The sequence below is a fragment of the Myotis daubentonii genome, chromosome 12, assembly GCF_963259705.1.
Source record: "Myotis daubentonii chromosome 12, mMyoDau2.1, whole genome shotgun sequence".
Classification (NCBI taxonomy): Eukaryota; Metazoa; Chordata; class Mammalia; order Chiroptera; family Vespertilionidae; genus Myotis; species Myotis daubentonii.
In genome coordinates, this window is record NC_081851.1 from 53,653,302 (window position 1) to 53,679,943 (window position 26,642).

At 39.1% G+C, this 26,642-nt stretch overlaps 1 protein-coding gene across 1 annotated transcript in view; it reads left to right on the forward strand.

The window, feature by feature from the left end:
* The window catches only part of FSHR (follicle stimulating hormone receptor), a 136,777-nt gene that overhangs the window by 50,622 nt on the left and 59,513 nt on the right, over nucleotides 1–26,642 (forward strand). Inside the window, exon 2 of the mRNA XM_059660769.1 lies at nucleotides 12,738–12,809. Coding sequence (XP_059516752.1) covers nucleotides 12,738–12,809 — 72 coding nt within the window. The remainder of the gene's footprint in view (nucleotides 1–12,737; nucleotides 12,810–26,642) is intronic.

A 26,642-nucleotide genomic window follows, 5' to 3' on the forward strand; every position in this document is an offset into this window, starting at 1 on the left:
TATACAGTTAGTGAGAATGCAAAATGGTAAAGCTGTTCTGGAAAACAATTTGGCAGGAACTTATAACCCTCTAATTTCAGTACTAATTATTTACCCTAAAAAAAATGAAAACAAACATTCACACAAAAACCTGCGTATCAATGTTTATTGTAGCCCTATTCAAAATTACCCCAAAATGAAAACAACCCAAATGTTTTACAATGGGTGAATGAGTAAACTGTAGTGTATTCTATACAATAAATTGCTACTCAGCAACAGGAAAGAAAAAGCTATTGGCCTACACAACAAAATAGATAAATCTCAAGTGAACTATACTGACTGAAAAAAGCCAGTCTCGAAGGTTATATATTGTGTAATACCATTTTGGAAAGGCAGAATTACAGCAACAGAACACAGATCAGTGGTTACCAGGGCTTAAAAGGGGGCGGGTCAGTGTGATTTCAAAGTTGTGGCATAGGGAATTTTATGGTGATGACACTGTTCTGTATCCCAACTGTGGTGGTAGGGGTGACATGAATCTATGCATGTGCTAAACTCATAGAACTCATAGAACTGTATACATACACACACACACACACACACACACACACACACACTCAATTTTATTGTATGTTAGTTCTTAGAGATACACTTTATTACACTGCAGTGAGAACTAAAAGTGAGGTTCTGTGATAAACAACTTTAAACTATGGTTGTACATAATAGGTTCTCACTAAATGTTAGTTCATTTTCCCCACTCTTTCTTCCTCTTAGCCAAGGTCAAGCCCCTGTCCAGTGACCAGTGCCCCTACAAGCTAGAATCTGTGTGTTTTGCATAGTTCAGAGCTAGAAAAGCCTGGCCGAGACTGTGCAGATCTGTACCTCACCACCTGCGACTCGGCTCCTCACCACCACTAATTTTAGTCTAAAATTAGTATAGCTGAAACCGGTTTGGCTCAGTGGATAGAGCGTCGGCCTGTGGACTGAAAGGTCCCAGGTTTGATTCCGGTCAAGGGCATGTACCTGGGTTGCGGGCACATCCCCAGTAGGAGATGTGCAGGAGGCAGCTGATCGATGTTTCTCTCTCATCAATGTTTATAACTCTCTATCTCTCTCTCTTCCTCTCTAAAAAATCAATAAAATATATATAAAAAAATAAAATTAGTATAAAGGCCCTGTTTAACAGGAACATCTATTGCTTCGACCAATGAGTGTTTTCAAAACAGGAAATGTCAAAAGTCAAGATACAGATTTTATTCTTAGAGTAACATGAAATGTATCTCCATGTTCTGGAAATTGGAGACATGCCCTCTGTTAAATGCAAGGTATCAATACTATTCTATCATTCCCGCAAAGCTGTGCTTTGCCACACACCATTACTCTAGGCATTATCATTTATAAATTTCAGCATTTTTAATGAAGGGTCCCTGTATTTCTATTGACCATTGCTATTTATATCTACCAATTAAATATTGTAGACAATTGCTTTGTTTCTATAACATGTGAACTATTTATTCAGAATCTGCTCAGGGTTAGAAGTTAGTATCTAGAGAAGCATAATGTGAGCTTAATATTATTTTATGTTCTTTTGATGCAAAGCATAGGTATTTATCTTGATTTCTGGTGAAATCTCTAGTTCTTATTAGAAAAAACACACAATGCTAAATAATGCTTTCTTGTCATCCCCACAGAGGAAATTAAATTTTTCAGGGATTTTTCCCTGTCAAAATACATGTTGCTCTTAAAGATTAGGTATAGATATCATCAGGTTATTGCCTTGAAGATTAAATAATTCATTCTTCAAAACCCTATATTAAATAACATATTTATTATCTTGGGAGCGAATTTAGATATAGGGTTGCATTCTGAGCACCGTCCTGTTCCTTTTTCTCCGAATCTATTTTAAATGGTTCTGTGCATTTGTTCTTGTCTCTAACAGTGTTCATTTGAACATTCAACATTTGCATTTTACACAGTCAGTAAAAGATAATTATTCAAGGCATATGCTTTCTGATTAAACGTGTGGAGCTTCTAAATAGAAAACGGAAATTAGTTTTAAGTGCATTGCGAAATACTTAAATTTATCTTTGGTGCATGTTGCAGTGATCAGCTTTTCCTGTGGTGTTCCTGTGTTTCATTTTCACTGACTGTCATAGTCAGCCAGAGCCCATAGATTCTAGAAGGAAGTGTATCCCTGGTTAATCCTCTCACATCTTAGCAAAAGCAGCTCTAAACTGACCTTTATGTGACAGTCGCCTTTTATTATTGCATCTTGAGCTAAATGTTGTCAATAAATATCACAGTAAAATCAGGTTGACATTAACTGAGAGGACCAAAAGAACTGCTTTAGAGGCATAATATGTTTGCCATTGTATCAGATGCTGTCTGAGACCCTGGTGAATCATTAAAGTGGAATCCTCTTTATTCACTCTGACAGAGTAAGAGTAAGGGCAGCCCTCCTTCCATTACCGTCTATCCCTCCTACACCCTCTTTACCTCCCCACCCCCCTTTGGCTCTGTAATCACCATACTATTGTCTGTCTATGAAGTCTTTTATTTTTTGTTTTGTTTAATTCCTTCACCTTTTTCACACAGCCCCCTACCTCCTCCCCTCTGACAGCTGTCAGTCTGTTCTCTGTATCTATTGAGTCTGTTTCTATTATGTTTGTTAGTTTATTTTGTTTTTTAGATGGAAGGAGATTTGGCTTGGCCTGGTGCTGCCCGCTTGCTAGCCCCGTCCCCCACTTCTGCTGGCGGTCGCCTCCCTCTGTGGGGCGACCAGTGCAACGATTGAGGCCCCCCCACTCTCACTGCCTTGGCTGGCCTGGCACCGCCCACTCACCAGCCCCACCCCCTGCTGCTGCCACCTATTGGGGCCTGTGAGCTGGGGACAGCTCCTGCATTGAGTGTCTGCCCCCTGGTGGTCAGTGCACGTCATAGCGACTGGTTGTTCCACTGGTTATTTTGCTGGTCAGTCAATTTGCATATTAGGGTTTTATATAGGTAGATTCCATATACTCAGAAGATAGTACACAGACCTGTAGGATTTGAGTACATATATAACACAAGCCATTTATTAATGGTTAGGGCATGGCTAGTTTGAATTTATACACAGGAAGTAATAGAACATTTCACTGAAAAGGAAGTGGAGGTAGATTATGGAGTGCCTCAAATGGAAGACAAATGAGTTAAGACTTTAAAGGCAATGGTGAGCAATTGAAGAGGCATATTTATAGCTTTTTTTTTCTTTTGCCTTGTCTTACTTTTGAGTAGGAGAGTGTCAAGGCAAGCAGTGTTAGGAAGAGCACTCTGATGGTAGATGAGACAGACTGGACAATAGAGACCAGAAGAGGAGGATCTGCTAGCAAGTCATAACCAAGGCTGCAGACATGGGGGAATGAGATCTGGCCTGGGTGGTGGCAGAGGGATGGAAAGGAAAGGGTAGGCTCAAGTGATTTTGACCTTTACTAGAGAAAAAGAAGGGCTAACTATTATTCAGTAATCCCTTAAGATGGTTTTCATTCTGTGTTGAGCACTTAACATAAAATGATCTCTTTTGCTTTAAACAGAATATGACTGAAATGGGAGAGCACTTGAAGAGGATTCTACTATATAACACATTGTAAAGTCTATCTGATAGGACCTTAGAGATCATCTGGTCCAACCTCCTCACTCCACAGATGGGGCTTGACTTTTCCCAATTACTTACATACCTAGTAGCAGAGCCAGCATAGAGCCCAGATTTCTAATTTTTTACCCTGGTGATCTTTCCTCTTCACTATGTTGCTTCTTCATGCTGAGCTTTTATATAAATGGGTTATAAATCAGGTATCAGATTCAGGTCAGAAGATGAATGTGAACAGGTGATAAAATGAATGTGAACAAGTGATATGATGTGGTATAGAGAGTAATTCCAGAACTACTCAGTGCAAATAAGGGATGGGGGAGTTGGGAATGAAAGCCTCAACAACCTTGATATAAAGGTTGTACAAAGGAAGAGATAAAGTCAGCAGTGATATACAGTTAGCAGTAGTGCCTACATTGCTTTCCTTAGCCCAGGACAGATGTTGAGATAAGGGGACATAAATGGAAATAAAAGGAAAGCAGATTCAAAAGAGCTATTAGAAAGCCCTGTTCCCTGAAAGATGATAAAAGTGAGGAATCGCCACTCTGGAAAGGTTGTGGAGGGGAAATCGTGGAGGCTCAGGGCACAGTGAGATGTCATTGGAGCTGGGCTCTGAGTGGTGCCTGCCTCATGAGTTTCTCTCTTGTAAACATAAACTTTCCCTCCTAAATGAAACATCCTGGCATTATAAGTTGACACAATAGCTTGTGCCAGAGTCTACATAGAATAGATTATCCAAAAATTTAGCTGAGTAGATGGTCTAATGGAAACAACATCTACACAATTGGACCACCCCTCTCCAGCCATTCTGGTAGCAGGTAGACAATCCATGTGGCTGAGCTCCTAACTTGCAAATGTTTCTGGAAATCCTAAACTATGCCAAAAAGTAAAGCCAAATTACCCTCCCTGTTCTAAATTCCTCAACAGCCATGTAATAAGAACTAAATAACAGGGGAGAAAATAGGCATACGAATGCTTGTCATGCCTTTCCTTCCATTCATTCTCCCATTATGTTCATAATACTTTTTCTCTCAGAGACAAAGCATTACAAAGGATGACCAACTCAGAAATCATAGCACATTGATCAAGATGGATTTAGTAGGGTACAACCAGCAAATCACTAGCTTTACTACCACTGCCAGGCAAGCCTACTCTGTTGACGCATTTTCCCCCACCCCAGATGAAATATGGGGCAGGCATAACTGTTCAGACTCATAAATGTAATGAAAGGCCACTGTTATCTATTATTAAATGTCCACTCTCCTCTGATTTAAAACTTCCCTATTCCACTGCTTGGGCCTGCTTCGGACTCAGAAATCTACAACTGGTAAGGAAGGAACAGTTTCTTCTCTCATTCTTATTCCACCTCCTTCCCCAGTTGCTGCTGACTCTGGCCTCACCTGGGTTGGGCCCAGGAAGGAGAGAGACTAGAGGTAAAGGCACTGGAGGTAACGCTGCTGGTACAGTGGCCCTCTGGCTTTGGGACCCTCTGGTGTGACGCATGGGCTCCTCGTGATTTCTCACACTAGAGACCTCCACCTGTACTCCCCGGAGATTGATTCTCCTGCCCCGGGCTTCCAGCAGTCCACTCCCCGCAAGCTCTCTTTGGGGTCAGTTTATTATCAAAATAAGTCCATTTTCCTCGGGCTAAGCAGTCCAGCTCTCTTCTGCAGGGTCCAGATTTGGCTCCTGGGAAAGCCACACGTTTGTCTATGGGAAAACAGCTCTCTCCCAAAGCAGCTGGCCTCTTCTGACCTTGAGAGGTCAGCCTCGTCATGTTTCAGTCCCTATATCTCCCCAAATTGCAAGAAATGCGTGTCAACCCCTATAATTTGTTCTCCTACTACCTCCCACATTTGGCTTACGGTGAGGGACAAGTGCCCACTCCATACCATGGAAGAGGGGAGACAAAGAACATTGACATGGCTGTCCCTCAAGGGAGACTTCGCAACCACCAATGCATCCTTGGCATTTGTGTATACAGCCTAAATGTGTGCTAAAGGGCGAATGCTAACTGCACTCACATTAAGGTAAGGAACACATCTGTTAAATTGTTCTAAACAGTTAAGACCCATGCCAAAATGTGGAAAACTTTTGTTTTTAAGTTTAATTTTAAGTCAAATTGTATATAGAAGCCACCTCTTCCTACCTTGGTACCTCTTTCCTGCTATTCCCTGCCCCACAGGCTTCAAGACCCATCTATAACAACAAGAAAAATGCAAACAATTGGATGTCCAAATGATTTTGACAGTAGGTAGTCATCTGCTGGGTCATGGTAAATAGCCAAATCAAGTTATTTTAAATCTTTCTTTTTTCTAGATGATTTACTTATTTAGTTCAATCCACCTATTTGGATAGTTTTCATACACACATTTCCAGGAAGTTGATTAGGGTAAGTTTGACCTAAAAGTGTGAAGCACAAAAACTCTTGGCATTTTGAGGTCAGGAAGATGATCAATTTCTTTTTTGCATATCTTTTGCCAAGCTGTTCTCACTCTAATTTTTAAACTTGTGTGAAATTCAAAGACCACAGAGCCCAGTGTCATTTACACTTGGGCCATCATAAAAAGGCAGCTTTCTCAGAAAGAATATTGGCTGTTTTCCAGGTGGCCAGAGCTTTTTATGGGATTTTTAAAACTATTCTCCTTTAAGTCAAAAAGGGAAATTGAATTTAGCCAAGGGTGAATGAACTGCCCAAGATATGAACTGCTTCTAACAGACACATTCAAGGGATCCTAAAGTTTCCCAATTTCAGGAAAGAAAACAGTAAATCCCACCCACCTCATTTATCAGGGAAGAGATATTAAGTAACTTGCAATAGTAAAGAAAACATTTATTTTCACAGCCAGCTTGATAAGTTATACATTTTTTTTAGAAATCGCCCAGGCACTTTATTCCATCTTTCCCAGTGGAGCAAAGGTGCTGCCTGACAAAAAGGGTATGATACCACTTCTAAATAGCTCTCTCTCTCTCTCTCTCTCTCTCTCTCTCTCTCTCTCTCTCTCTCTCTGTTTAAAAAGAAATAAATAAATAAGTGATGCTTGGGATATGGCCTGGTGAGAATTTCAATCTTGAGAAATTAATTATGAAATATTTCAAGCACAAAGTATATAGAATAATAAAAAGTAGAAAATATTATAAATATAGTTGTTTACCATTCTTTTTCCTCCTGTCACAGAGGTGAGCGCTATGATGATTTTGGTGCTGAATTTTCCTTTCCATAAATATATATGCATCACTACACATGTTTTAATATATAAGCTTTATTATTATGCTGGCACAGTGAGGCCAACAGATCAGAAGACTAATGCTACTGAAAGATAGTTTTTGTTACACTCACAGATCTAAGAGAAGAGTGCATACCACGCCAAGGAGGGGTACACAGAGAAGCACCAGGGTCAGTCAGGAAGCAGAGGGAGCCACAGGAAAACATGGCAGGAGTCATTATTTTGGCCTCCATTTAAATGAACAGAAAAAAAGAGGGCAAACAAGTTTAGAATTGGCTAGTTTGAATAATTTCAGCAGACTATGGGGGTTGAGGACTCTCCTGTAGGGGTGATTGGGACAGAGGAATAGTGGCCCAGAGAGTAAGGGCTCCAGAAGGAAGGCGGCAGGGCATACAGAGTTCAGATTGGCTGTTTTGCAGATGAAAGGCACACTCACAGGCCAATCGTGAGCCAACTCTAGGAATTAGCCTTGGGAGGAGGAGTTCCTCCAAAGACACAAAGCCCCAAGATATCAAAACATCAAAATAAAGAATAAAAAGATGACTCGTGCAAGACAATATACTGTTTTATGTGGCAGGTTGTTAACCTTTACAAAAATCATATCATTCTGTACATATTGTATACATCTCACCAAACTTTTTTTTTCTCAACATTATGCTTTGGGAATTTATCCACATTGCTGCATGCAGCTCAACTCAGTTCATTCCTTTTCACTGCTCTATAATTTGGCATTGTGTCAGTTTATTACTACTTATTCATTTGCTTATTCATCAGCATTTGTTTCCAGTTTTTTTTACTAATACAAATGATGTTGCAGTGATTAATCTTTTACCTGCCTCCAGATGCACATATGGCAGAGAGACATGGAAATAACTAGGTCCAAGAGCATTTGTACCTTCAGCTTTAATACATATTGCCAAATGGCTATTCAGAGTACATGTAGCAGTTTACCCTTCCATCAAGAGTATAGAAAATGTCCCATTGTTCCACTGCCTCTGCAGCATTGTTATTATGAAGTGTTCCTTTTACTGTTTGCCAGTGAGATGGCATGTAATGGTATCTAATTAATGTTTAAATTTACATTCTCCTAGTTACTAGTGAATTTGAGCATCTTTTCATTTGTTTATTTGACATTTGCATTTTCTCTTATGTAAATTGACTGTTCATATCTTTTGCCAATTTTCTACAGGGTTGTATGTATTTTTTTTTTTGTTACTTTGTAAAGTTCTGGTTGCTAACACTTTTTTAGTTGTATGTGTTGTAAATATCTTTCCCAAGTCTATATCTCATCTTATCAATTACTTCATGTATCTTTGTTTTACAGAAAATTTAAGTTTAATATAGTCAAGTGTATTGGAAATTTTCTTTCCAATTTTGCTGTGCAGTTTTTTGTGTCTTTTTAAAGAAAGTTTTCTAAACAGAATATTGTATTTTATTTAAAAGTTTTAATGTTTTGCTTTTTCCCATTTAGATCTTTAGTAAACCTAGAAGTGAGATTTTTAATATGGTAACAAGGAAGGATCTTATGTTATTTTTCCACTAGGATAAACAATAGTATCCCTTATTGATTAGTCCATATTTTTCTCCATTGATTTTTAATGCTACCTGGTCATTTTCCATTTCCTATATTTTATAGTCTATTCCTGTGTTTTTTATTCTCTTCCATTGATCTATTTCTTAATCCCTGTCAATAACACAGCATTTTAATCATTATAACTTCATAAAATCCTATTACCTCACCTATAATTTCCCCAATCTTGTTTTACTCCTTAAAAATTGTTTGGGCTATTCTTCCATCTGAATATTCATCAGCTAGTCAATTTCTATGCACACATATCAAAACAAAACAAAAAATATTGGGCCTTAGACGGGTCTTGCAGTTAATTTATGTATTAATATTAAAATAAATATCTTCACAATATTGAGACTTCCCATTTAGAATGTGCTATTTTTGTTTGCTCAGGGCTTTTCTTAATGCTTTTAAATTAAATATTTGATTATGCTTGCTCCATAAATTGCTGTCTTGTTTTCTTAATGTCTTATTGTATAAGTTTTGTGGTCATTGTAACTGATATACTTTAAAATATTAAAAGAATGCAAATGATTTTGTGTACTAGTTATAAAGCCAGATACCTTACTAGACTTTCTTATTAGTTCTAATAATAATCTTAGATTATTTTAAGAATAAAATTTCTTTGTTGTATAGACAATCATGTTACCTTTAAGTAATGAAAGTTTTAAAATAAAAAATCCTAACATATATTTTTCTTCTTTTACTGTGTAGACAAGATATCTAGCACAACAGTAAAGAAATATGTAATGGCATACATCCCTACCTCATTCCTAATTTTAATGGAATGTGCCTAATATTTCACCATTGAGTATATTTATTGTAACGGTTGATAGACTTAATTCTTTAACAGATTAAGAATACTCCCCCTTCTCCTTATCTGTCAAAAGTTTTTATCATGGCCCTAGCCGGTTTGGCTCAGGGGATAGAGCGTCGACCTGCAGATTGAAAGGTCCCAGATTCGGTTCTGGTCAAGGGCATGTACTTTGGTTGGGGGGCACGTCCCCAGTGGGGGGTGTGCAGGAGGCAGCTGATCCGATGTTTCTCTCTCATGGATGTTTCTGACTATCCCTCTCCCTTCCTCTCTATAAAAAATCAATAAAATGTATTTTTTTAAAAAGTTTTTATCATGAATGGGTTGTTTTTATCAAATACATTTTCTATGACTCTTTAAGAAAATCATGTGGCTTTTCTCTCTTAATTCCTAATATGTGGAAATTTTCTTTAATAGAGTTTTCTGATATTTAACAACCCTTTAATTCTCGGACAAACCCAAACTGATGATGATGTGTTATTTGTTACCTCTATTGGATATATATTGGCACTATATTATTTCAGATTTTTCTATGTATATTAATAAGTGAGACTGACTTAAATATTTTCATTCTTTTATTGTCTCTGTCTGGCTTTGTTACTGATGTTACACCAGCCACATAAAATGGGTTGAAGAGTATTCTCTTTTGCTAGTCTCTGGAATAGTTTGTGTAAGATTGAGATTTTCTATTATTTTAAAGAGGTAGAATTTACTTTTTAAATCAGATGATGCTGACCTTGTTTTATGCTGGGTAGCTTTTAAACTACCAACCCAATTTGTTAATGTTTGTAGATCTATTAAATTTTTCTATATCTTCTTGAGTCAGTTTTGGTTAAATATGTATTTCTAAGAAAATTGTCCATATTGTCTGATTTTTTCAAATCTAATGTTATAAAATTGTTCTTAGGTTTCTCTCATTTAAAACCCATTATACTGGTAGTTAAGTGTGACTTTTCATGTTTCTCACTGTTTTATTGTTGTTATTTTCTTGCTTAAAGTTAACATATTTTTATTCTATTAATCTTTCCAAAGAATTAGCTTTTGATTTTATTGATACATTTCATTGTTTTTAATTAATTTCTACTCTTATCTTGATTATTTTTTCTCTTCACTTTCTTTAGATTTCTTCTCTCAAGGCACACTTAAATTTTGCACTGTGCTTTAATCTGTTAGACTCATTTACTTTATTTCTACAATGAAAATTCACTAAGAATAAAGTTCCTTTTTCTTTTGCCTTTACTAATGTTCCTTATTTAAAAGAAATTTGCACACACATTTTATTTTAATTAATTACAGCTAAATCAATAAAGACATAACAAATTATCAGAAAGTTTCTGGTTAAAGCCTTCCATGATAGGTCAGGTTTGCAACTTTAAGTGATAAACAGTTTTCTTTAAGAAACATTCAAATAAGGTTACTTTTTTATAACAATCATTTGTAGTGTTAGATTTCTAAAATAAAGAGTCCTTGAAACTATTGTAATAAAATTTTCAATATTACAAGAAAGTTTCTTTACCCATCTTAGCATAAATTTATGTAGAAACTTAACCTTATAATTGTGAAATACCACGTTTAGTATAGATTGAACTTAAACTCTATGTATCAAATTAACTTTAGCTGAGTGTTTATCTTCTCAAAACATTTTTATCAACAGTTTGTCATTTAATCAATTTTCTTAGTAAACTGCTTTTGAGTTTGCACCTTAAGTTCTGGCCACAAATGGAATAAATAAATATTGGATTTATAATTTTCTGTTTCCAGGATTCTGTTCTTCTTTCACTAGTTTCCTATGGAAGTGTAGCTCATTAATTTCCCATCTTTTTCCTTTTTCTGGTATAATAGAACTACAAATTTCTCTATAAGTAACAGTTAAGCTACAACCCATAAGTTTTATATGCTGCATTTTAACTAAATTCCAAGTAATTCCTCATTTTTATTGTAATTTCTTCTTTGACCCATATCATTTAAATGGATGTTTATTTTGTTTTTGTTTAGATTTTCTCATTGGGTGCACATGTGTTGGGGTGGGGAGGGGGAGTTCATTTTATTTTCTTGTTGATTTCAAAGTAATTAAATTGCATCATTGTCAAAAAAAAATGATTTGTTTGATACCAATTTGTTTGTGACCTAGTTCTTAGTCAATATCTTGTTAGTATTTCTTATTAAGTAGGTAAGTTTTCCAATGATTATGAAAACCCGCCTATTCAATAAGGAGCACTAATTTCTTTGTTCAGTATTCCTTCTTGCTTTTTGTTCTTCCTCACTGAATTAATTTTTCTTATTTATAAAGGGAGTCTTTTGCTAAAACTTTGTGGTTAGTGGCTAATTAAATTTTTCTAAATGTGTCTTTAGCATCACATTTGAAAATAAACATTTTGTGATATAGTACTCTAAATTGGCAATTATTTTCTCTAATAATTCTGAAGATATGTTTACAAGTTTTCTAATTTTTAATTTGATGATGATATATCTTTTTCTCTCTATTTGCATTTACAATATTTTTATTGTCTACAGTTTTAACTGATAGATATCTGGCAGGGGATTTATTTTTGTTCCTGTCCTGGGCTTTGTTGAGATTTCTGAATCTGAGGATTTATGTCTTTTATAAATTATGAAAAATTTCCAGATTATATTTCATTGAAAACTGTCATCCGTCTTCTGTACCTTTCTGTTTAAAATGCATGAGGAAGAGAGAGAGTGCACAGACAGAGGACAGAAATGGGTCTGTGCATCCCTCTTCCATGTTTCGTCTCATGTACCAGTTTTCCATCAAAACACAAATCCTTCGGCTAAAAAGTCCAGAAAAACTGCCCTTCCCCACACTTTGGCTTCGTTTACCCTCTTAGTATTCTGTTTTGTATTCATTGTTCAGGTTTTCAGTTGGACCCCTGGAGATTTCTCATATATTCTTGTAAGCTCAGCTGTGCATTTAGAACAATATTATATGTTGTGACATATATTTATATGTTACATAAGAAATCTAGGCTATTTTTAGTGGAAATATCTTCAATTTATCTAGTTTAAAGCCTTTCAGGAAATGGAAATCAAGACTTTCCATCTTCAGAAAGGATTTAATTATGTTAAGTTTAAAACACTTAATACAAGTACAGGCCATAAAAATTCTTAAAATATGCCTGCTACTATTGGGTTCATTGTCTCTTTGAAAGATCAGCTACGAATGACAAAAAGGGAAGAAGTATTCAGGGTTGGAGTAGAGGAAGGGCTACAGTAGGCAATATGGAATAGGGGTGACAAGCAAGGTTCATGAGCTGTGTGACCCTGTGCAACTGTTTTAACCTCCCTAAACCTGTTTCCTTTTATGCAAAATGGGGATAACAATAGTGCCTGCATCACTGCTTCACTGCTTTGTGGTGAAGATGAAGAGAGACCATGTAAAAGCAAGTTCAACCATCATTAAATGGCAAACACTCAGTGCATGTTTGCTGTTAGCTGATAACAATACATTAGACACTTATTTATGAATGGATAGGCTGTGATATTTTATGTCCACTCTCTTTTCAGGAGGTTTGTCCTCACCAAGCTTCGAGTCATCCCAAAAGGAGCATTTTCTGGATTTAAGGACCTGGAGAAAATGTATGTACCTGACAATACCGTGTGTGAAGGCCTCCATCGGGCCATGGGCAGCAGCCTCAGATCACATGTAGTGGGATACCCTATGCTTAGAAGCCAGAAAACCCTCCACACGGCCTTCGTTTTATTTCCGTATCACAGCTCCCAAACAGTAATGTGGACTCTTTCCGAGTGGGGCACTGAAACGAACACAAGCAATCCGAGAATCCTCACTGCTTTCTTCTATAAGGTGTTGCTTCCAAAGTACTTGCGAGTGGAATTTTCATAAACAAAAGCCTGTTTTCTCTGCTGACATCATTCTTCTTCAGGGAAACCTTCTATCATTTCTGACTAATATTTGATTGACGCAGCGCCTAACATTTGTGCTTTAGAGCTTTGCTAGGCTTCCTGTTGCCAAGCCACACTGACAAGTGGTAATTGATAGATAAACATTTAAAAGTACTGGGAAGGTTTACAGCACTGGCGGAGGTTTCCTTTGAAAAGAAAAAACTCCTTCGTTAATGCAAACATTCACTTCTTATTAGTTTATGTAGGGATTTTCCCAAAATGGCGAACAGCAATAAAAAGCAGAACAAATTCTCCCATATTTTAGGTAACCCACTCTCCCTTCGAAGGCTCTTAATTCCATCTCCCAGGCCTTCCGAGCCGGGAAAACGTGTTCTTCACTGCAGTGGCAGCCAGATGTCAGGACTTAAGGGCCAATAAACACAGCAACAGGTAAACCGATCACACCAAGGGAATGAAAGCAACCCTCCAGGTGACGTGTGCTTCTCCTTCCTGAAGCCATTCAATTTTTCCTCTTGGTTCTTTCTCTCACCCCACCACCCCTTTAAGAAGAATATTCACTGAGGTTTGAGGGAAAGAAAGAGAAACCCATGAGTGAAAGAAACACAAAGCAGGTAGTTATTAAACCACCTGCTTAGAGGGGAGTGGTCAGAATCCTAGGATTGGGGGTTAGTTTTAATACAAACTTACAGTGTAATCTCAGTTAAGTCACTGTATCTTTCGGGGCCTTGATTTCCTCACCTGGGCACTAAAGGAGGCGTTCTATAAGGGGGAGATGGTTTATGTGATCTCCCATTTCTCAGTGCAAGCACGCTGCAGGTGGGTGAGAGCCCAGTTTAAGACCTGCAGTCTTCAGGATTTACCTTCTTGAAGACATTCGACACCCACAGGAATTGGGAGGTGGGGCACTCATCTGAGCAGAGCTCACCAAGGGAAAGAGGAAAACAATAGACTTGGCGAGCTTTTGGCTCAAGGTGTGTTCCTGATGGATTACTATTGCCCTGCCTGAAACTAACATAGACTAGATTATTGCCCCATAATGGAATCAAAATTTTTCTAAAATACAGGAATATCAGACATCACAAATAATCCACCTTAATAAAATTCAATCAGCAATGTGACTGACCGCTAATTGGACGTCCAGCCTCAGACAAGACCTCCCTGTGGTGATCTAAATGGTTGAGCTGAGCTGACATAGCAATGATTTCAGAGACAGGGCAGCTAGCTCAGAAACTCCTCAGCTTCCTCAGCTGCAGCTTGTCCATCTCTGCCTCGTGTCTTGGTTACTCAGCCTGCACTAGCACAGTGAGTACACAAAAGTTAAAATTACAGTGATCTTACTTTCCCACGCCGTTTATGTCCTCCGGCTTCAAACACACGGCCTAGCAGAGAGACGGGCACTGAACGGAACTCTGAACAGACTGTTTGTGCCCTTCCATCTCCGTGCTCACCTTCACTCATTGCCTCCCCTTCTCTATGAGTTCTCATCTCCTTTCCAGATCTTTCCCCTGCATTTTTCTTTTTCCTTCTGTTTTTACCCAGTTTCCTGAACTTAATAAATATTGTCTTCCTCTCCAATATCACCCTCTCCACAAGTCATAAAATTCCTTTCATTAATTTCAACGTGTGGCCACGGTTCACCTATCCTTATTTAAAAGAAGGAGGGGGGGAGCTTTCTGTATAAATTCTGCCTTCCTTCCCTGCTACCTTCCCCTCTCCTCCCATCACTACCACTCTTTAGAAAAAGCACCTATATTCACTGCCTCCCTCTTCTTTCCTTTCAATCACTCCATAGGCTGCCCACGTGCAAGGTGGCCACTGATTGCCTAACACTATTATTCTAGTAAAGTCCCTAACAATACCATAACTGGCTGATCTAATTACTTCTACTTTGTCTTCCTGGTACTTAACTTACATGCACTGAAATAGATTTCACTGACCATTCATGCCATTCTTAATGCTGTTCCCCTTTTCATTTCAGTGACGTCACACCCTTCTGCCTGCCCTCTTACCTTCCCAGACTACTCCATAAGCCATCTCTCCATCTGTCTTGTTCCTCAAAGTTCAGATATTCTGGGGATCCATTTTTGGCCATTTTTCTTTTTTATAGTCATATCCCTAAATCATTATTCATCAAAGAATGTCATACTATCATGGCTCCTTAACCTTCATCTTTAACCCCACCTCTTCTGAGACTGTAATTTTTGTTTTGAAATGGAAGACCTCCAAAATATCCACACCTAAGTAAATGGCAAGTGCCTCAAATTCAATATGTGCACATTATCTCTCTCCTTAAATTTCTCATCTTCCCATGCAGCCCAGAGAATAATATCACCATCTGCCCAGACTCCAAAGCAAGGAAATTCTGTCTTCCTTGACTCAGGACCCTCTGTCCCTCATATCCAGGTGCTCCTCGGATCCTATTTACTCCCCCACAAAATAATCCCCAGAATGCCCTCCTCTCACTCCTGCTGCAATTAGATCCAAAGTCTCATCAACTTACATAGCCTCCTACATGAGGTTGCCATGCCTGTCTCAGCTTCAATCTCCCCACCACTCTGCTGCCAGACCTGCACGGTTCAAACTCACTTGCAGAAGAAACTGGAAGGGACCCTTATTGCTATGGATTTAGTCAAAAGCCCTTGGCACATGCATTGTATCACACACTTTCACCAGGTAGGAAAATGTGCCATTTCCCAAGCATTTTCATTCCCAGAAATAATATTACCTATTTAGAATGTGATGGCTGGTTCTTTGGACAATGCCTGGCACATAGAGGGATTAAAAAATAGTAGCAGGTGGAGGGAGGAAGGAAGGGAGGAAGGGAGGAAGGGAGGAAGGGAGGAAGGAAGGAAGGAAGGAAGGAAGGAAGGAAGGAAGGAAGGAAGGAAGGAAGGAAGGAAGGAAGGAAAGAAGGAAGGAAGGAGGTAAATATTAAATATTTGGGCTTATGTAGATGCTGTCCCTCTGCCTAAAATTCCACTTAAAATTGAAACAGAAATCTCTCTTGTCCTCCAGGCTCCACTTCAAATATTACTCTTTTGTCCTGTCTTTCCAGAACTCTTCAGTGTTTCCAAATCACAATCTCATGTTAGGAGTATTAATAGCATATTTATAGGATTATATTCAGAATTTATAAGTTTTTCCAGATCCCTTGATTGTTCTTAACTTTGTATTAAAGTATAACAATAAGTCCTATTGCTTATAACTCCTTACTATACCTCTTATCTACTTATTGTCCTTCCAGCTTCCATCAGCATGCTCTCCCCTCAGCCAATCCATTCCCTACAGAGCAAGCAGAGTGATATTTTCTGAATTCATATCAAATCATGTCACCTTCCACACCTGACCGCCCCCCCACACACACACACACACATGCTTTCCCTCCATGCCTTACCATTGCTCTTATCATGGAAGGAAGGAAGGAAGGAAGGAAGGAAGGAAGGAAGGAAGGAAGGAAGGAAGGAAGGAAGGAAGGAAGGAAGGAAGGAAGGAAGGAAGGAAGGAACTGGACCTCTCCCATTCTCTCCTTTGCTCCACTAGCCCCTTTCTAATTCATAAAATGTACTGTGTTGTGCTTCCAACCAAGGCCCTTGCTTGGCATACTCTCTGCCCTCTGACTGGAGTGTCTGAAGTTAGTTGGCTCCTCCCATCCTTCAGATGCCCACACCAGAGTCACTTGCCCAGGAAAGTCCTCCCTGACCTCCCAATGAGGATAACGCATACCATACACTCATAGCACCACTGGTCTTTATGTGCTATCATTTTAGCAATTTTATACATATTTAGGTGATAATTTAATTAATTTCTAACTCCCCTATTAGACTAAAATTCCCATGAGCACAAGTACATTTTTGCTTTCACTTGATATTGAATCCATGGTGCCTCACACAGATTAAATACAATAAATAACTGATAAATGCATGAATAAAAATGAATGAATAAACAAATATAATTAGTTGGAGAGACAAGATATCCAGATATAAAAAAAATACTAAATAGTATGAATAATAATGATAAATAATGTGGAAATTTAGAGGCATTTTAACACTGGCTGAGAATCTACTATGATCTAGACATTTATATAGTTAGAGTTTAAAATATAACCCAGGACAAAAAAATGTACAACCTAATATGTGCAAAATAAGTGGTACAAACTTTGCATTTGTTAGGATTCCTTTTGTTGTAAGAGGCAAAAGAAAATAAACCTCAAACAGGCTTAAGGGAGAAAAAAGGGAATTTAATGGCTCATTTAACTTGACGGTCAGAGAGGAAGAATGGCTTCAGAAACATCCCTATTCAGGTTCAGTGTCCTTAGGACTTGGCCTCTGTGCCTCTCTCAGGTCTCCTTCCATTATGTTGATTCCGTCACCAGCCCCACCACTAGTGGCAATACAAGCAGCCCCAGTTCTGCCTTCGCATCTTGGGTTCTATTCAGAAGGACAGAGCTGAACTTTTCTTGCTCCATCCCAGAAGATCTGTAGATTGGTATGACTTGCTTAGATCACATAACCATCCCTGGACCAAACACAGCAGCTAAGAGAATGTGATATTCCAATTGGCTGTGACCTGGGTAAACAGGCTCCATTCTTAGAATTGAATGCATCTACCCCAACCACATGGACTTGAAGTCATGAAGGGAGATCCACAGACAAAAACTGATATCATTGCTGGAGAAATAGTGGTGACTAGGTGCCAGTAATTGGGCAAACAACTAAGGTCTAAAGAAAATTAGTCCTGTTCTCATCCAGAAGAGAAAGGTCTCTATGGGCAGGGTGGATGGGGATTGAATTTGATTCTGCCATCTTCCTCCTGTTAGAATGATTGACAGAATCCAATGACTCTGCCCCAGCCCATGCTGATGACTCTCCTTCTTTCATTAACCCAGCTTAACCCACCCCCTCTGCCTGAATTCAAAAGGGAAAGGAGTCTTTTGGGTAGAACTGGGTCAGGAGTGTCACCATTGGAAATGAAATGATCACTGTTCACACCTTAGCTTTCATCAGCATCATTATCTCAAACCTCTTCGCTGCTTTGGGACCGGCTGGGGGAAAAGGAAATCATTAAACTCTGCAATGTGAAGTGGCTTTGCAAAGTGCACCGTAAACTGTTTACATTGACTTTAATTACTTCGGAGCCTTATGTCAGCTTGGTATAAAGTGTGAAGATTACACTGAATAGGGTAGGGGGACTAGGTGACAATGTGGTGATTTATGGTAACCAGGAAAATTATGTATGGAAATGAGAGCAATTTAAAAACATATCTACCATGCTATTATAACACTGGAGAGGGATGAAAAGGCAGTATATAACAAAATATCTTTGAAAATAGGAGCATGATGAATATGTAAATGAGACCAATCAACATCAGCTGAGATACGTATATGCAGATGAGACCGCAATGAGCCAAAATGTGAAATAGCTCCCAAACCATAAATATGAACCATATAAAATTCATTTGAAATATTCATGATAACATAAGGACAAAAAATATAATCAAGTGATTTACTGGCATATAAAAATGAGAATACTAGTCTGACACTCCAGCCTCCACTCCCAAATCACAGGGGAAAGAAAAGTTAACGGAGGGACTTATAAAGAAAGATTTATTGGAGAGAACTTGCAAGTACACTAAAAAAGTTGAGGATCCTCCAAATTCTCAATCCGTGGACCTCATTCAGCACAGATAAAAGGAAAGGACATAAACCAGGTAACTAAAACCATAATGGTGACAGTGCTAGAAAATGTGGGTTCCAATCCACTTTGCCTCCTTGAGCACCTCCTGTTAGATAATGAAGGGATAGGTACATTCCTACCCCCGCCTTCTGTGACTCTGAGAATTAATGGGGAAAGGAACTTTGAGTCCTACTTACTGGAATAGCAAAGCAAGAGGTAGAGGCTGATGATTCTACAGGCTCCTAGTAAAAAACTGGGGGCCAGTATTGGGATAGTTAAACTCTGAATGGGAAGAGGGGATTCGAGTCCTTGGGCCTCAAAAGGATAACAAGGTTCAGTGGTTCTCATCTCAGATTGCACTTTAAAATCCCATAGGTAGCTTTTAAAATAAACCACAAGCCTACCTTTTCCATGGATTTTAAAATCCTGCTTGTCTAGGGTAGGGCCAAATATTGATCATTTTTTAAAGCTGCCTTGATGATTCTAACAAATATCCTGAGTTAAAGCTATTGAGATGGAAGATGTTTAAGTCTGAATCCAATTCACAGAAGAACATTCATGAACATGTGCAGTGTGTCTATATGATGTAGTTGGAGAATTTTTAAAAAGGGAGGGTGGTAAGAGATAAGGCCAAAGAAGAAGCTGGGGTGTGGCCATGGAGCTCATGGCCATGGGGCATGCTCGAATATCATAGTTAATGATAGAAATTAAATGAGTTATTTTGAACAACCACATGAATGATCTGATTTACATTTTTGCTTTCAAGTTCCAGTGTGCCAATTCATTTCTGGGTAAAGCTTGGGATCAGACTGGCTTTAGTCCAAGGGTTTGCAAATTTAGATGCCTGTTTTAAGTTGCAAATTAACTTAGTCAGCAGTTGGGAAAAGTAAGAATTTGGCCAATTAAGTTGTCATTATTGACCCAGGTCAAACAAACATGAGTTAGTGTCTAGAAGTGAAAGTCCTTACCTCATTTCTTTTCTCCATAAATATTCTGAAAATAAGTAGTTTTACTGTATTTATTGCTTCACCAAAAACACAAGAAGCTGTTTTCTTGTCACATTTTGGATTGATGTGGTTTTAGTGTTTCCATTAAGTCTCCTGGTTTCAACTGTTTCTGTGTGGGTCCTTAAAATAAACTTTACAATATCTAATAGCTACCCAGCTCAAAAAGAGAATAATGTATTAGGTGTGTATTTTTATGCTTGGGTTTTTGCTTGTTTGTTTCTGCTTTGATTTCTTTTTGTGTGATGGGTAGGGGAGGGTGAGTCTGATAGGGAAAACAGATTCTTGAGATCTAGTGATGGTATGAATGCTTTCAACACTATACTCCTTATAACTCTCCACATCTCAACCCCTTATGCTTTATCCATAAAGATAGTGTAGGATTTCCTTTGCTAGATAGGATTATAGGAAAAATACAAATAAGAGCTCCACTGTCTTAGTCTGCTCCAGCTGCTATACTGAAATACCAGACTGGGTGGCTCACATAGCAGACACTTACATTTTACATTTCTGGAGACTAGAAGTCCAAGACCAGAATGCCAGCATGGTCAGGTTCTGGTGAGAACCAACACCTTGGCTGATAGACAACTGCCTTCTTGCTATATCCCCACACAGACGAGAGAGAGCTCTGATCTCCTTATCCCCTTATATGGGCACCAATCTCATCATGACCCTTCTACTCCCATGACCTCGTCCTATTACTTCCCAAAGTCCCCACCTCTAAACATCACCCCATTAAAAATTAGGGCTTCAACATATAAATTGGAAGGGGGAAAGCAAATATTGAGTCCATAGCGTGCACTGTGAACTAGCAAGCTTATAGCAATAAAAATGTACATATTGTAGATGATCACTTGATGAGGAAAGCATAGATGTGCCCTCATATACATGTTCCATCTCTAAGACCCTCTACCTTCTTGGCCACTTGATGCTCCAAGGCATTCATGGTCCTGGTGACCTCTGCTTAGTGCCTTTCATTCAGCAGCTAAGGCTTCCTGGAGGCAAGACCTGACAGATTACTCAGACCAGGCTTTTCTGAATTGCCATCAAATACAAGCTTCCATTTTCTAATCAACAGCCACGCAACAGCTCCTTTTAAGGCTTTTGCTTCAGCCATATAAGGGGATAAAGAGATCAGAGCTCTCTCTCGTCTGTGTGGGGATATAGAAGGAAGGCAGTTGTCTATCAGCCAAGGTGTTGGTTCTCACCAGAACCTGACCATGCTGGCATTCTGATCTTGGACTTCTAGTCTCCAGAAATGTAAAATGTGTCTTCTATGTGAGCCACCCAGTCTGGTATTTCTGCTTACCCTTCCCACCTTTCTTGACAAGGCAAGCTGTAGGAGAGACCTTCAGATGTTTGTTGGGGCTCACAGATATACCAGAATATGAACGGGACTTTTTTTCCCCCCTCTGCCAGTAACTCACTGTTTTTGTCTACTCAGAGAAGATACAATTAAGGCAGCATAATACTCAAGTTAAAAATAGCCTTCTGGCTCTGCCCTGGAGACTCTTGCTAGGTTTTATGTGTGTGTGTGTATGTGTGTGTGTGTGTGTGTGTGTGTGTGTGTTAATAGAATGGTATTAAAATAAAAAAGATGCAATCTAAAAGCAAGCTCCAATCGATGCACAAACTATTCATTTTTATTTCCTCATTTAGCCAATGCCCATCATGACCACATCCATCTGGGTCATTTATGACTTAATAAGATGCTTTAAACAGTAAAAGACACAAATAGAATATGGACCCAATTGCCTGCCCACCCCCTAACAAATAAACTACCTGAATCTTACACTTCATAAACCTCTCTTATGGTGCTCAGATCCACCCTGGTCAGCTTGCGTGGAAATCAAATGATCAGAGATGTGTTTTTATAGTTCAGACCATTCCAGAAGTTAAACAGGCAGAGAGGAAAGGCATAAGAGTGAGGGACCAATGCCAGAGGAGCCTAAATGAATAAAGTAGAAGTTAACAACCCCAGTGGGCCTGAGATTCTGAAATAATCTGGGCACAGAGATAGCAATTGTTGATGCCAAGTGCTTCATAAACATGTAATTTGCACTTGGATGTGAGCGCGCTTCAAAAAGTTAAAAGTGCATATAAAAACAAGGTATGAATAATAAAAAGAGCACATTTGCTCTGCTTCCCCTTCATGGTGTCTCAGCTCAACTGCACACTCACTACTGCCCTTGCCCTTCTCTCTCCTCATGTCCCCCCAAAACACCACACAGGGCTGGGCACGCTGGAAGGGGGATGATGGGCAGAGTTCGCAGGTCTGTCAGCTTGGGGCCTTTCCCAGCCATTCAGAACTCTTCCCCAAACCAGGCCCTCAACATTTTTAAAAATCTTCTTCTTCATTCTTCTTTCCCAGTAAAAATACCAGCATCTGAAGACTGTGTTGGCATTAAATTCTAAGGAGTTCATGAATTGGCTCCTCCAATACAATCTGCCTTTGGAAAAAGACAGGAAAGGGGGGAATGACAATTTCAAAGGACTGAATCGCTTCTGGTGGGATTTCCGTTAATGTGGAACATGTGCTTAAGGAGATTTGCTTTCATGAATGAAAAACCATGTCTGGATTGGACTTATTTGTTTGGGCCGCAAAGTCCATGTGGACACAAACGGAAACTGGAGGAAGATGAGCTTCCCGTAATCGCACTGATATCAGTGCCTTCGAGTTCCTATCTACTGAGGACAGGCTCCCTCTCCGTCTGACTGACTTATTAGGTACCTGATGTTGGGCAAGTCATACAACCCATATGATTTCAATGTCCTCACCGTAAAATCAGGATGATAAGATTAGGATAATTAAATAAGATAAAGCATGTAATGTGGCGCTTTACATGTGGAGAACTCAGGTAGTGCTTTTTTTCCTGAATGTTAAAAATTGAGGTGTCAGTCTTCATGTATTTATTTAAAATGTGCTCCTTACACCTTCCTTTATATTTTACCTTCCCTGCTTCTCTTTATAAGTACATAAAATTTCGCAGTTCAATCAAGTAAGACACTTAAGATGTGACTTTCCATTTAGTAAAGCAGACATTTGCTTTGGGGGGAAAGGGTGGTTGGTTTAGGTCAGCACCAAATTCCATAACAAAACAAAAGAAAAAATCCTACAGAGAGAAGTTCCACGCTAACTTCAAGAAAACGAGGCCAAATCAGAGATTGCCTGTTGGGGCTTTTTAAAGGGAGCAGATTTATAGACTTCAGTCAAGTACTCAAGACAAGTGCACGCTGATGGATGACATGGGCAAATCCATCAAATGATTTATCTGGGTTCACAGAGTAAATGATTGTGACTTCCATCACTCCCTGAACATCTGTGAGGATGAGGCTTGTAGAGCTAATGAGCTTTCTCAAGCCAGGGACACCTCCTTCTCACTAGTGTATGTGCTGTTGTGTTTGTTCTGTTCTATTTGTGAGCAACTCCAAGACAAACCAAGCAAACTCAGAGAAGCAGAATCCATCCATCAGTCAATAATTCCACAAATCCTCCTTGAGCCGCAAAATATGTGTTAATCAGGTAAGGGAATGATTTGAGGAAGTGTAAGTGCCTAGAAGATGATCGCTAGATGTTCTGGGCAATAAAGATAAAGATGCACAGTCCTGCTCTAAGGAGTTCCCATACTGGTGAATAATAACAATCACAGCTGTCATTTATTGAGTGATTATTTGCCAGAAACTGAGATAAGCCACTTTACATGTTTTACCTTATTTAATTATCATAATCTTATCATCCTGATTTTATGGTGAGGGCATTGAAACCAAACAGGTTGTATGACTTGCCCAATATCACGTACCTAATAAGTGATGAAGCCAGGATTTAAACCCAGGCATTCTGATTCCAATGTGCACACAGTAATCTATTATTCTGTAGTATCTCTGAATGTAGCACCAAGGTCCAGATGATATGTAACATAGGAGGGTGGTAATATTGCTCTCTAATGGAGAGAAGTAGGACATACAGAAATGCAAATTTACAGTTATCATCCATTTTATTTGTAGTAGTAACAGTAGTATGAATATCTTTGCATTGGTTTCCTATTTTATGATTTCAAAATGCCTCCTATACCTATTAGCTCACCAGTCCTTCAATGGTAGCTGGGGCAGGTATCTGTGCTCATCTCACAGGTGAGGACATGAAGTTCAGAGAAGTTGGGTAAGTGGTTGAGATCAACATCTAGGAAGTCATGGAGGTGGGATTCCTCTGATGCACATCTCGTGCAAGTTCTCCATGTAGTGCTTTGCTTTTTGCAGTACTGCCACTCACTTACTAAAGAGAAGTTACACCTTCAAAGTCTTACAGTTGCATCAGTGCAGATATTCACAGACTATCCAAATCAGAAGACAAAGCAACAAATATTTCCAACAAGTATATAACTTCACATGCAGGTGTTTTTGCTCAGCATTTCTCATACTTCCTACTAAATCTTGATGTCCTGGAAGTGGATGAATGTCTGATCCAAGCAGTGAAAATCCAAAACTGGCCTTTTCCATCCCTAAGAGGAAAGGCTCCAAAATGGTGTGTCTATTACTAAAAATTGGTCCAAACTATCTTATCAAAACATCATTTTAATGGAAATTTCCTTTCTAAGTCAGCCATATTTATTGGCTTATTTTGTTCATGTTTTTGCCTACTTCTCTCTGCCTCCCCTTGGAATTAACATTCGAGTAACATGTAGATTCATCCAGAACTTCTTAGTCAAGACACAGAATTTCATCTTTGCAAGAGAGAATTTTTCTTTTGGTTAAATGCAATGAGCACTTTATGAATTCCTGCTAAGTGTCTCCTCCATCATGGCATCTCAAATCTTCATGTGCATACAAGCCATGTGGGCAGCTAACTAATAAAGAGAGTCTGACTGAGGAAATCTGAGTGGAACCTGAGATTCTGCAATGCTAACCAGCTCCCAGGTGCGACCAACACTGCTGGTCCATGGTCCATAAGGGGTGACAAAATCTAAAAAATACTGCTCCTGTGTAAGGAGCTGTGTAGTGAAGGATCTGAGATAAATGGCTCACACTCCCTCTTCCAAAGTAGTTGTTGATAAAATACACATGAAACAATTAGAGAAAAGCACAGGACAAATGCATAAACTTGTGCCCCATTGTTATAACCAAATGATAATGGGAAAAGGTGTTCTCACTCTCTTTCTCATTGTCAGATAACATTCTATTGTTAAAATAGTCCTCAGTTTTTAGTATAATACTATGAAAGTATTGTCTCAGATCATGAAAGCCCCTCTGACGGTGCTCTGGAAATACAGTCAGACATGGAAAATGCAATTCACATGCAACTATTTCAAGAGCTAACCCAGTGTATGGTTCATCTGGGCAAATTGAACCTGAGCACTCCTTGTACCAGGATTTCTATATTTCAGGCAAAATGTAGGAGACTACATATATGCATTTATGTCCTGGCAGTTTGAGGTGGGCAATGGTCAGAGGGAAGCACATAAGGTTTTATCCAGATCAAGCACAGCTGGGTTTGTGAGTTAGGTGGGTTGGGGGAAGGGAGATGAAGGAAGGCAGTGGGAATGCTGGAAACACAAAGACCTTCTTGGCTCCTTCCTCCTCCAGCCCAGATCCAGCCCATTCCTGGCACACCCAGTGAAGCACACTGGAAACCTAGAGCGGAATGAAAGCTATGCTGCTCTGCATGAGCTCCAAAGGAGGAATGCCACAGAGCTAATCACTGGACTGAGATTGCTGTTTAATGCCCTTCCTCCCCAAGCCATCCATCAAGTTTATAGCAGCAACAAGAGTTCATTACTGAGTTCCTGTTTTGCACATTCTTGAACAAGGTTATGCCTCCAATTTTAAGTGTGGTGTATAAAATGAATGAGGGAGGGTAGGAGGGTGAGAGGGTTCCCGGGGGGAATGGTAATAAACAGAATAGGTGCTCCTCACCAACTGGAAGTGTGAATCTCCCCCATGGCTTACACCTAGATAATCAGAAAGAACAGCACATCGCAAACTCTCAGGTTCATTCTTATGAGAAGTTCCTTAGCTGCTTTTAACAATCTATCATTTGTCTTTTTGTTTTGCATATTAGGAGCTGAAAGAAAAGATGGGATTTGGATGTAACCCCCAAGAAGTTTGTAATGTAGTTATAGAAATAAGAGGAATTTGTGTGAATCAGAGAACACAAATCAGAGCATAAGAAACCTTTAAATATTACTGTCCAGACCTCAGGGTGTGGAAAGCAGCTCAAAGAGGTGGGAGTTTGATCAGTGTGGAGCACAGACGGTGTTGCAAAGGGGAGAGGGGAAAGTGTTCCGAGTGGTAGTTATTAATGAAACAGAAGCAAAATCATAATGAGAATCCGAGGTCTTCCTAAAGAGGTACCCAGGCTCCCACAGCCCTTGTCCTTCCATCACATTACGCACCTGGGGCTTCCACGAAGCTCTGAAAGATCAAATGATAACAGAAAGAAAAGCTCCATGCTCTAGGATAACTACCTGAATCCACCCAGGTATTGACTCCTTTAATGCCCCACCCATGATTCTATAGGTAAGATGCTAGGAGCTTGACCATCATTGTCCTGATAGTAAACTGGCCTGTGTACATAGGCAGACTCAAATTACATTTAGAATGGCTTAGTGTCATTGATTTGGGGGAACTCTTATTTAGGAGGTCAGCTCTCTCCATGGCACAGATGTCCCTTAGACTGGGCTTATGAAGATCCAAAGGAAATGGGAGATTTACATATGTCCACTCACCTCAGCCTAATTACACAGTCAAATCAGGGCACATGCAAAATTCATTTCAGCGCCCAAACTGCCCAATTTCTCTGCTTTCATAGATTTAATTCACTGAATAAATAATAAACACATGTCATGACCACATCGAGTCAGAAGCACAGTAAAAA